This window comes from Phaethon aethereus, assembly GCF_964289735.1.
Source record: "Phaethon aethereus genome assembly, chromosome: W".
NCBI classification, from domain to species: Eukaryota; Metazoa; Chordata; class Aves; order Phaethontiformes; family Phaethontidae; genus Phaethon; species Phaethon aethereus.
This window is the reverse complement of record NC_138581.1, coordinates 11,436,176-11,449,416: the sequence shown is the minus strand read 5'-3', so window position 1 is coordinate 11,449,416 and position 13,241 is coordinate 11,436,176. Positions and strand designations below refer to the sequence as shown.

At 39.2% G+C, this 13,241-nt stretch overlaps 1 protein-coding gene across 1 annotated transcript in view; it reads left to right on the top strand.

Moving 5' to 3' along the window:
* The window catches only part of LOC309415124 (BDNF/NT-3 growth factors receptor-like), a gene marked incomplete at both ends in the record, with an annotated part of 152,783 nt that extends 144,900 nt beyond the window's left edge, over positions 1–7,883 (top strand). Inside the window, 3 exon segments of the mRNA XM_082012572.1 lie at positions 6,675–6,833; positions 7,698–7,730; positions 7,734–7,883. Of these exon segments, the coding sequence (XP_081868698.1) occupies positions 6,675–6,833; positions 7,698–7,730; positions 7,734–7,883 (342 nt within the window).
* Between the last annotated feature and the right edge of the window lie 5,358 nt (positions 7,884–13,241).

The window sequence follows — 13,241 nt, the reverse complement described above, 5'->3', positions numbered from 1 at the left end:
TGCCAGTAATCGGGGTTTACATTGGGTGGGTGGGTGGGTGGATGGATGGGTGGATGGATGGATGCAGAAACCTTGGGTAATGAAATTCAGCTTCCCACAGTATTTCATACAACAGGCCTAGTTTACTTCTTACAACAGAAACTTCTGCATTAGACAAGCCTCACCATTTCCTAGAGCCTGCAAAGTAGGATAAGGAACATCTGAAGCCAGAAAGTGAACAAACTTTAGTGAACTCTAGAATTAGACCCACTGCTTCAAGGCTAAGACATGGTACTTACATAGTGATCCTTGAAACTTCACATTTGCAAATAGAAAAAAGGAATGACAAATTACAAAAGTCTACTTGTCTGGCACCTTTCAAAAGCACTAAGTTAATTTTAAAAATGAGTGATGAAAGTGGTGACAAGTGGAATGACATTGCATTGTTGAAAATGTAACAACAGTTCATATGTGAAGTAGTATGGCAGTTTCCCCTTGGAAATGTTTCTTTGGAGAACAGCATCATAGTTCAGCGATTTGGCATAGCAGTCTCTTCCCTGTGGATAGTTTGCATGTTGCAGAAGCTTGTTCACCAAGCCTTCTGGTTTAGATTCTAGCCCAATATTGCTAGTAAATATAACTAGCAAACATAATATAAGACTACATCAGGACTAGCTTGCATAAACTGACATTTGGAAGTAAGTACTTAACTCACAGAAAGGATCTATAGAAGTGCAATTCTAAATGAAAATGAACCATCATAACACAACTGCCATCAAGTAAGCACCAAGAAACTATATCATAAGTTGTATCCATAAAATAGTCATTTTTTCAGCATTGCTACAGCTACAATACAGATTTTAAACTGATAGTTTATTAAATTAAAACTGTAATACTTCTAAACCTGTTGTGACTTTAGCTAGACTGACTATTAAAGGTGGTGTTTACCTGTGATGATAGTCTGCTTAGCGCATGACCATTGTAAAATTATGTGTATCAAGCAGCACTACAATTACAGTGTACATACTAGGGGCTTCATCTTGCAGGATGCTGATATCTGACAGCTGTGTAATACTTGCATTTCTTAATAAAGCATGAGCAGAAGGCATCCCTCTGAAGCACCTAGCACCTTTCAAGTTTGGTCAGTGTACTCATGCTTTCTTTCATTTATCCTTCTTGGGAAACTCCCTTTTGCCTTGCTAAGAGTTTGGAAACAGCAGCAAAAATGCACTCCACTGTTCACTACTATTATGTCACAGCTGTGGGTCCTTGGACTCATCAGTCCAATAAACACCAAAGGAAGCTCACAACTCACTGACAATTCATTTCAGGCATGCTGAGAACTGTGATGTCAAGTCCTAGGTTTTGGTTTAAGAAAGTGTTGAAGCACGTGCTTCATTTTAAACATGTACCTAATACTATTCTTAGTGCTTTTCTGAACTAATTCTTGGCTCAGTAACCACTAATCATTAACAGAGAAAGGAATGTGTGTTTAGAGAAAGTACCTTTGGCTAGGTCCTGACCTGTGTTTTTGATGTGGCCAAACTGAGATCTGTGTTGGAGTTCAAGGTGCTCTTGAACCAGGAAGGATGGAAGATGCTCAGTCTGCCACAGGTGATGCTCAGTGTTTCACAGGTTTGCTGTCTTCATCGCAATGCCATCTGGGACGAGGAGGGCCCCTTATAATAATAGCTAATACCTTTTATCAGTGCTTTTGCAAAGGGGCTAAATATTATCTTCACAAAGATTCTGAGATGTTAGAAGTAACTTGTCTAAGACGATAAAGAAGAGCAGTGATAGAGATGGATAGACCTCAGGACTTCTCAGTCCAGGCCCAGTAAAGTCTTCTGCCTTCAAGGACAGAAATGGACACAGTCCAGCCAAGGCAGTGTGGGGTTGTACAGCTCTGTGAAGACCAACAAAAAACCCGGTGGTTTGTACTTATCTGTAAATCTAGTACTGGGTGTCAGCAGTGATGAGTTAAGTCTTGCTATGACTGCAAAAAGAGACAATTAGGTCTGTGATGTTCCAGTTCTGTTCATTGCAAGATCCATCATTTGGTGGTCATTTATCATTGTCGCTCTAGGAGTATTTATTTTACTGAATGATATGGAAAACACTGTGACTCTGTAGCAAGGAACCATGGGAAAAGATTTGGAGAGATTTTTTATTCCTTTTTCAAAAAAATTTCTTAATGTAGGATGTGACAAGAAAGAAGAGACACACATTTTATTGTTTATATCTTTCATTAATTTTTAAGGAATGACTCAAAGAAATCGCTGAAAAGAATGAATTGTAGAGGCTATATGATGAGCAGATCTAAGAGTCATTTTAATATTTAATGAGACCAAAAACCTCTCATCACTAATCATTTTTAATGGCACTTGCCCTTTGGCTGGGTGTATATGGCTGCATGTGGCTCCATGTTTTTAAGGGTCTAGTTTTTCTGTCTTTCTAATGAAATACTACTCGAGACAGGAGAAAAAGTGGTGACTTGGAACTGTTTGGTTGCCATATAAGGCAGGAAACTGAAGCTTTCTTTGCATCTCGTCATATGAATATGTTACTTCAAACTCTCCGTGTCACTGAGTGACTTCTCAATCAAAGATCATTAAAAAGACTGATATATGGAGCCTTACAGCAATTCTGCTTGCCAGAGGGGTAATCTAACACAGAAATTGATGTGTCTAATTGAGCAAAGCACTTAAAAACATCCATCCATCCTCCATCAACAGAGTGGTCACGTGAATATTTTTAAGTTAGGCTCAAAGCTTCAGGGATTGGTTCCCCTTTTGAATGGCACAGCAACCTATATTAAGTCAGAAGCAAATCCACAAGGTAGCCAGAAATTGAACTCAGGAGTCCTGCCTTTCAGGCAGTGTCTCTGACAAAAATACTCCTCACTTGTTAACACAACATCTGAGGTAGGAGGAGAAGAAATGCCTAGTAATAGACCACATCTATGAATGCTTTAGCATCACTTCCTATTTTCATAGAATCTATAATGAGTGTTGACTTGTGGCAATGTACAGACCAGGGTTGAGCTCTAACAGCAACAGCTGTATTTTTGGTATGCTATGCTAACACTGAATTACTGCCAAATAGCTGGAAACGGATGTTCTGAGTGATTTAGAAATAATGTGAACCCTGACTTCTATTATGTTTTCCTTCCATTTGCTGTTTCAACATTAGAACAAGGAGGGTATTATTTATAATAAGATATGTAAAGTTTGAATTTATAGAATATTGAAAGTGCAAGTGTGGTTTCATAACTAAATAAAACTTAAGACAGGAAAAAGGGAATTAATAAAGTTAGATGTCCTTGAAAAAGCTTTCATTTTATTTCCTTCCCTGAAAATAGTTACAGCTGTATCACAACACTTTCTTGTCACAAGTACTTAGTGAGCCAACTAGGAAAGATGCCCTCCTAGACTTGTTGTTTGTGAAGAGAGAAGGTCTCGTGGGAGATGTGATGGTAGGTGGCTGTCTTGGCCACAGTGATCACAAAATGCTTGAGTTTAAAATTTTCAGTGTAATGAGAAAAAAGGTCAGCAGAGTTGCTATCCTGGACTTCAAGAGAGCAAACTTTAAGCTACTCAGGGAGCTACTTAGCAGTGTCCCCTGGGAATCGGCCTTTGAGGGCTTAGGAGTCCATGAGTGCTGGTCAGTTTTTAAGAACCACCTTTTAAAAGCACAGGAGCAGGCAATCCCATTGTGTCATAAGTCAAGCATGTGGGGCAGAAGACCAGCTTAGCTGAACAGGGAACTCCTCTTGGAACTCAGGAGGAAAAAGAAATTGTATGATCTCTGGGATCAAGGTCAGGCCTCACAGGAAGATTACAGAGATGTGGTTCCTATATGCAGGGAGAAGACACAAAAGGCCAAACTCCAACTAGAGTTGAAACTGGCCAATGTTGTGTCAGAAAACAAGAAAGGATTTTTTAAGCATGTTAATAGCAAGAGGAGGTCCAAGGAAAACATTAGACGATACTTGTTGAAGATGGTCACCTGACAAACAGGAATGAAGAAAAAGCAGAGGCATTCAGTGCATTTTTTGCCTCAGTCTTTAATAATACTGATGGACCTTGGGCTGCCCAGTCCCCTGAGTCAGAGGACCATGACTGCGGGAACAGCGACTTTCCATTTGTGGACGCTGAAATTGTAAGGGACCAGTTGTATCAGATGAATGTTCACAAGTCCATGGGGCCTGATGGGATTCATCCCAGAGTACTTAAAGAGCTAGTAGATGTTATAGCAGGACCCCTTTTGATCATCTACCAAAGGTCTTGGGAGTCTGGGGAGGTCCCTGCTGACTGGAAACTAGCCAGTGTTATTCCAACTTACAAGAAGGGTATGAGGGAAGACCCAGGGAACTACAGACCTGTTAGTCAAACCTCAGTACCTGTAAAAATTATGGACAAAATTATACTGGGTACTACTGAAAGGCTTTTAAAGAATAATGCAATCATCAGGCACATTCAACATGGGCTCACAAAGGGAAAGTCCTGTTTAACTAATTTAATATCCTTCCACAATAAGGTCACCTGCCTAGTGGATGAAGGGAAGGTGGTGGATGTAGTTTTTCTGGTTTTTAGGAAGGCTTTCGATATTGTCCCTCACAGTATCCTTCTGGACAAGTTGTCCAACTGTGAGATGAGCAGGTACAGGGTGCGCTGGGTGATGAACTGGCTGAATGGCAGGGCTCAAAGGGTTGTAGTGAATGGGGCTACATGTGGCTGCCAAGTGGTCACCAGCAGTGTTCCTCAGGGCTCAATTCTAGGGCCAGTTCTGTTCAATATTTTTATCAATGATCTGGATGCAGGAGTTGGATGCACCATTAGCAAGTTTGCTGACGATACCAAACTGGGAGGTGCCGGTGACTCTCTTGAGGGACAAGATGCCTTGCAGAGGGATCTAGATAGATTGGAGCATTGGGCAATCATTAATGGCATGACATTTAACAAGAACAAATGCCGGATTCTGCACCTGGGACAGTAACACCAGACACAAGTATAGATTGGGAGAGGAGCAGCTGGAGAGCAGGCCTGCAGAAAGGGATCTGGGGGTGCTGGTTGACAGCAGGCTCAACAGGAGTCAGCAGTGTGCCCTGGCAGCCAAGAGGGCAAACCGCATTCTGGGGCGCATTAAACACAGCATAACCAGCCGGTCAAAAGAGGTGATTATCCCTCTGTATTTAGCGTTGCTGCGGCCTCACCTTGAGTACTGTGTGCAGTTCTGGGCCCCACAATTAAAAAAGGATGTTAAGGAACTTGAATGTGTCCAGAGGAGAGCAACAATGCTGGTGATAGGGCTGGAAGACATGTCCAACGAGGAGCGGCTGAGGACTCTGGGTTTGTCTAGTTTGGAGAAAAGGAGGCTGAGGGGTGACCTCATTGCTCTCTACAGCTTCCTGAGGAGGGGAAGTGGAGAGGGAGGTGCTGATCTCTTCTCCCTGGTATCCAGTGACAGGATGTGTGGGAATGGTTCAAAGCTGCCCCAGGGGAGGTTCAGACTTGACATTAGGAAACACTTCTTTACCAAGAGGGTGGTCAAACACTGGAACAGGCTTCCTAGAGAGGTGGTCCATGTCCCATGCTTGTCAGTGTTTAAGAGGCATTTGGACAATGCCCTTAATAATATGCTTTAACTTTTTTGGTCAGCCCTGAAGTGGTCAGGCAGTTGGACTAGATGATTGTTGTAGGTCCCTTCCAACAGAAATTATTCTATTCTATTCTATTCTATTCTATTCTATTCTATTCTATTCTATTCTATTCTATTCCTGCTCAGCTGGTTAGACTATTTTAAAAGTACTTCAGTGGATTTATTCATTGATGTGATCTAGTCAGAATGCGACATATTAGGAACAGTTATTTGTTTAGAAACTCGAATGAAAAGCAAGACTTTAATTATTTTTTTATTTAAATTCAGCTTAAGTAAATCAATTTTAAGAACGTATAGCATTTTAGGCAAAACAAAAAATGTGTTAGAGACTTTCAGAAAAGCATTAATTCAGGAAAAGAGTTCTGGGGAATTCAACGTGTGATGACTTAGGACACAGGGTCCATGTCTTGCAAGTTATTTATTTTCAAGCGTGTATATCCAAAGGACTGAGAATTTGGAAAGCTGTGTAGAACTGTGTAGTTAATTCTGAATAAAATAATTTGATGCATTGATTAACTTTGGAAATTATCCACAGACAATAGCATTGCTTTAATTAATTCATAAATAATAGATTAAACCATATAGATCCTGATCCTTCTGTGTCATGCAGTCACTGTGTCTTCATGGATCTCAGCTGATATCTGCAGATTTCATTGCATGAATCTTTTACAATTTTCTCAGTCTTAAAATGGAGAGTAATACCTGCCTAATTTATAATGGGTTGATAGGTTTAGTTAATCGTTAATTTATAGAGCATTCAGTTCCTTGTGTAGGGGGTGCAAAATAAATGTAGAAGGTGAGTTTATACTTCAGAAATATTTTCGAGATTCTATTGAGAAATCTATCATGGTAGTGATTGCTATTTGAGAGAGAGGAGGTTGGATCACAGCTCTCTAGTTCTTATGAGCTTTTTAAAGTGAATGGCAGCAGGTGGGAAAAACGAAAATGTGGATTACCCTGGTTTAGCATCTCAGTACTCTTCTTGGAGGTCTGGAGGAATTATTTCTGACTCACTCTTTTTTTTTTTTCCTCAGGTTAGAGGTCACACGATGCTGCCTATTCGTTGGATGCCTCCAGAAAGTATCATGTACAGGAAGTTCACCACAGAAAGTGATGTCTGGAGCCTGGGGGTCGTGTTATGGGAAATCTTTACCTACGGCAAACAGCCATGGTATCAGCTCTCAAACAATGAGGTGTGTGTATTATATTTTCAAACTGCATAAAGAAGGGTGGCATTTTAACTGATGGTATGGCTTCTCTGGGGAAAGGACAAGAGCAAATTTATTTAGTAAAAGCAATAACCCTGATATCATGTATTTATGGTATTGTCACAAACTTTGTGGTTGAAGTTCTTCTTTTTCACCCTTTGCTCCCCAAGGTGGATGGAAGTTATCCAAGTAGGACTATACCAAGTTGGGATGTAGCTTCTTCCTTTATATAGGATAGTCTGCTCTGGGTGTTGAGAAAGACCATGAGGCAATAAAAAGGAGCTTACATGTCTCCCAAACTGGCATTGGGTGATGTCAGTTACATATCAGGAAATGTCATTGTCGCAAAGTGGTTGTTCTAAAACATTCTTGAATAGATTGAAGGAATCTGGAGATCTCTTCATACCTGGGAAATCAAAAGTAATCCCTTTCCAGAGATTAGCCGTGGTGGTACTCATAAAGTGTAAGGAGGGAGGGATGGAGGGAGAGGTGCTCTATGTGAGATGATTGAAACAGCTTACTTCTGAGATGAGGTGAGATTGACTGACAGGTAGGGGAGGTATGGTATTGCTTCCCTACCACCGTTCCTTCATGAATGGAAGGGATAACATGGGTTAACATAACATCACATCGCATCAGTCAAGCTCCTTGACATCCTACATTATGATGATTTTTCCAGATCATATCCCACTGCTCATACATGTACCTAGAAATGCAGCTCTTCTGCAGATGTGGCCAGGTGACTGCCACTAGTGAGGCTGCTGTGGCTATTAGCAGCTAGCTCTTCCATGGGTGAAGCCTACGTAATTGGCATGGCTACAGTGATCCTTTCCTTGTGATTTCTCGTAGGTGATTGAGTGCATCACTCAGGGCCGAGTGCTGTAGCGACCTCGCACGTGCCCCAAGGAAGTATATGAGTTGATGCTGGGCTGTTGGCAAAGGGAGCCTCACATGAGGCTCAACGTCAAAGAAATCCATTCCCTCCTCCAGAACTTGGCTAAGGCCTCTCCAGTTTACCTGGATATTTTAGGCTAAAACATCCTAGCATTTCTTCTTATGGTCTGTGTGAATGAATGTGTTCAACTGCCACTGAAGTCCATTAAAATGTGTTCTTAACTTTGACAGTATTAATGACAAAGATATGGAGAAGCTTTCAAAGGGCAAGCAATGTGCACTTCATCTATAGACACAGTATTGACTTTTTAGACATTACTGAAACATATCTTCACTCTCTCTTTCAGTTTCTATCATTTTTCCTCTCTCTCTGATTTGGCTTCTGCATTATTGTAAATCTGCATAGACAAAGGCCTTAAAAACTTGATCTGTTATATCAACAGACTCTCCAGTTAGCCCACCACAACTAACAATGCCTTGTTGTATTCATACCTTTGATGTGGATGAAAAAAGGGAAAAATATATTTGACTCGAACTTTGTGATTTCTGCTGTACAGATACCAGTAGTCTCTTTGTATTCACCTCAATTTTTTTTCTTCAGCATGTGGGTGGAAAAAGACTAATGTTCTCTACATGAAGCATATTTCTTGCAGAGACAAAGCTAGGTGGAATGAAAACAGCACTTATGTGATCCACTATCTGAAGGAACTATGGGATCAGATGGCGTCCAACACCACTGAAAAAACACTGAAACAATTTGATGGAAGGCAAGAGATGGTTTAGCACTTTACTTGGACAGTCTTTCTGAGGAGTAAAGGGATTGCTTGAGGAGGTGCATGGCCAGCATTTTTTATTGCCAGATACAAGTCTATGGTAAAAGGGAAAAAGATATTGTCTGTACTGCACACAATTATGTTACAAAATGATGAACAAAACACATGCCCTTATTTTGTCTTCTGTAGGATATTGGCATGCCACTGGTATAAATATGTTCCCGAGCTAGTCTTTGGTAATAAAGGCTGAAGCTAGGCTTATTAGTGTACAGGATTAATTTCTGGATCAAGTGTTTAAATTGAGGATTTTGTTAAGATAGGGCAAGCTATAGATGCTAGGGCAGGTGTATCTCATGCGGTGCTTGTCCAGCAGCATATTCCTTCCTTCCTCAACACTTTTTTTTTTTAACTGTGAAAGCAAAACTGTGCATGGTATTTGTTGATTAATGCCCTTTGTGCAGAAATTAATCTTTTATCTTGTAGTACACCCTTGTACTAACTTATATAAATATATATAAACCTCATATAGCTAACTCATAATAGCATAACTTATATTTCATTAGAAGGGGCTAATGGAGGACACGTTTACAATGCTACAGATACAACAGACTGATATTACATGAATAATCTAAAGGACAGAGATCACTAGTTACGTTTGAGCTATGGTGGGGGATAGAGTGAGATCCCTGGACAAAATAAATATGACTGAGATTATGGCTTACAATTCAGAGTGCAAAGACCCTGAATTCAGCACCATGTTTGTGTCGATGATAGTGTTGTCATTCCCAACATCCACTTTTAAAAATATTATTTGTTTTTGATTGGATGGACATTGTACGTGTACAGCGTTTGCATGGCCACTGTGCTGATGACAAATGCATGGGTATATCTGTTGTTTTTCAAATGAGAAGTTGAAGATTTCAAATTTAGAGGTATGATTATTTTTAGTATGAATTCTTACAAATGAAAACCTTCCTTACCTAGTCCTCAAGACTTTTGCCTCCCTCTGTGAGGGGGAATTGCTGCAAAAAAGTGTTCTTTCTTTTCTTTTTCTTTTCTTTTTTCTTATTGACATGGGCCAGATCAAAATAGTCCTTCTTCTTTGTGTTGGGAGTATTGTATTTAATAAATGAAGCATTTTATTTTTCCAAGTGATCCCATAGTATTCTTAATATATAATTTGCTTGCATATATTATTTATTGAGACACTTTAGGTTTTTCCTTCAGAAGCTTTTAGAGGTAGCTCATAAATATTTTGAACATTTTCAACAGAAACCAGTTCAGTGGATAGTGGTGGATTTTTACCCTTCTTGGTGTCATTGAAAAGGCAGCATTACAAATAAACATGAGAATATAACTATAAAGCCATACTCAGTTTTTCTTTAATAAACTAGGTGTTATTTCTTAACCGACACTGAACTGGAAACACACAAAAAGTCTAAGGAAGATTCCTACAAAATTGGCCTTAAAATTATACTAGACTGTCTTAGAAGTTTACATAGAAAGCTAGATTTCTTTTTTAGTGAAACTCATTATCTTGAGAATCTGATATTTATGTTTTAAAGGAATTTGCAAATAATTTTCAACATAGCAGTGGAGAAGGAAGGTGTCAGTGTCTGCTGATACTGTGCAGTGGGAAAGGGTTGCAGGTGGTGGAAGGGGAGGTGTTAAGCTTCTGCCTGCTGTATTCTGTCTTAGTTTCTCACAAGCTTAAGAAAAAGGCATCTGAGATGCTTCTGTTGCAATGCAGGCTCCAGCCTGAAAGCAAACACGTGGGTTTTGCAAGCACTGAAAGAATGTATACTCCTAAAAAAACAACAAAAACCAAACCCAACAAACCCCTGAAATTGTACTTAGGGGCATCTTTTTTTTATTTACTAGTGAGACTATTAGAGTAATTTTAGAGAATAGCTAATGTTACAATGCATTGTGCAATAATGTAGCAGTATGTTAAACTTCTAAAGGACCAAATGTTCTACAAAGCCACCAGTATGGATAACCTTAAGCTATATCATTATTCTTCTTGATCATGCATAAAAGGTATAATCAGAGTAGACAAGCTATTGACTGTAGTTATACATATTTTGCATTTTTTCATGAAAAGGTAATATATATTTATAAATTTGCATACATCTACATTACTACAAATGATAATTAGTGCTATTAATAAATTAATAAAGTCTGCTGAGTGATCAAAACTTTAATATATATATTTATTTTTCTATGTTTGTGAAATTCAACTTTTTAAACTGGTGTGCAGCAGAGGAAGTGCTAGAATGCCAGAGATATAACAACAAGCACTTTTTTCCCCAAATGACTGCTTAAAAACATTTCTTCTATTCCCATCTCACTTGCTGATTTCTCACAAGGAAATGAACTAAGCTCCAAAAGCAGTTTGATTTACTGTCATTTCTGGGTTTGTGCTATTGCTTTTTTATTGTCCTAGAATAACAGTGCAGATTCATTAGCATTTTATAATTGTCTGCAGTAATGAAATAATTCAAAGACTATTCAGACTGCAGCATTACTTGCAGGACAATGGTGAGAATGCCAAAATTCAGCAGTAATAATAGCAGCAATTGTGCGCAGGCTCTTCCCCCCCCCTTTTTGAGAGATTGTTTCTGTTGTGGCTGATGTAGGCTTTTATAAAACACTTTGAAGAGAAAAGAAATAACCCAATAAAATGATCAAGTCACTGGATGACTAAGGTACAATGGGAATGTGTTAGAACAAGACTATTTATGGGTTGTTGCAGCCTATAAATTAATTCAAATGCTGCTATAAAATGTTAGAGAGGGGATTGGGGAAGGGCAGGTGAACAGGTCAGGGTTTCTAATAAAACATTGAAGGTTTTGATAGCACAGGAAGTTGTATTTTCTTGTTGTCAAGGCTGGGATGAACCAGTGCTGCTTTGAATCAAGAGGTCCTTGAAGAGCCTTGATTAAATCACTTATGGGAGAGGGGGTGTTACTATAATTAATCACAAATATGAAGCAAAAATAAAAGGTGTACGTTTCAGGGAAAACACTGTGAATTTCACAATAGCAACAAAGTGGCTATTTTGCCATCTTTTAAACATATATCTCCAGAGAAGAAAAAAGGAAATGCTGGGTACATTATTTTACCATCTATGCATTCTAGACCAGGTCTATGGGGTTTTTTTGCTTGCTTGTAGGAGGCTCTGAGTGACAACCAGCTGGTGTTTTATAAACACTGAATACTTGGGGCAAGGATAATAGAAGCTGCTAGTAGTGGGGCTGTTTGATAGAAATATGTAAGAAAACAGAGATCAAATCTTTAGAGAGGCCTATATCTTGCAGCTTATATGTATCATTCTGTAACTTAAAGAAAAGCAGCTAAGAATGTTTTATACACAAGTAATTTAATTCAACACTGATGTTTAATTACATCACCAATAGAGATAGAATCAACTAATTATGAAATATTTGACCCAGTCCTGCTCTCCACCTATACTTGATGTATATACATATATTTCTAGATCCCTCTTGCTTTGTCACTTGAGATAGATAGATAGAGATATCTACATATAAATATAGATCTCCATATTGTCAACAAACTGTGACCTGGTGTGTAGCTCTATCTTTCTCCTTTCTTTTTTCTTTTTCTTAATGTGATGTCTCTCTGCAAATATTTAGTGGTTCTTGTTTTGCAGTTTGCTATAGCAAAGCTGATTTTGAAGTGATGCCTACATATCAGTGTTAAAGTTTTGTTTGTGAATCATGTGACCAGCTTCTCTCGACATGACATGGAAAGTCTCTTATGTTATAGTGTATTTAAAAAAACCTATGTCTTACAATAAACAGTGTCATCCAAAAGAAAGATACAATGATTACTTTAAAAGACATGCAATTTTCATGAAGTGCTGTGTGCTGTTTTCTTTTTTTTTCTTGAATGTCTTTGTTTACCTCCATTCCTTTTGAAAAGGATGAAATTAAGATATAGTTTAGTATGCTTAGAAGCATGATATATTTGCACTCTAAAACCCTGAATAAAAACCAGATCACTGAATTCCTAGGTGAGGAAAGAAGAGTTCTATAATAATAATAGGAAAAAGAAATGTCCAATCTGAATGTAATGTTAGGCTCTTCTTTTTCTTTTTTTTTTCCTTTTTTTTTTCTCTTTTTTCTTTTTTTCTCCAAAATGAAGATCCTCTTCTCTCCTTTGGAGAGCTGGCTTTGCAAATAGCTTGTTTAAGGTCATTTGCTTCTCCTTCAGTGTGCACAACCTGCACCAGCCAAGCATAATGTCCCCTTTGCTGTTCAGCAACAGGACCTTCCACAGCCTAATAGCAGAGTCAAAAGCCCATCAGCTCTTCCTGCGCCTCCTGCATAAAATCCATAAAGAGTTATGAAACACTAAGAAGGCCAGTAGGGGATATTCAGTACAAGTCCTGCTCCTGCTTCTGCTAAGGCTCGACAAACTTTCAAAATTGATTTCATGATGAGGTCTTTGTACTAGGGTGGATCCATTCTCTGAGGGGTGCTGCCCACTTGTGGCAGCCCATCTTCGGTAGCCAAAGAGGGCTGATGTCTAGGCTGCCCCTGTCTCTTCTTCTTGGGATCTTTTCCAGCTGCCTTGTGCAGCTGCTCATCTTGTCCCCAGCCTGGGGGCCTAGTAACAGAGGAGGCAGGACTGCATCTCAACCCCAGCTCCCTAGACCCAGCCACTTGCCTCCTCTCTGCTAGAAACCATCTAGCCTTTGCTT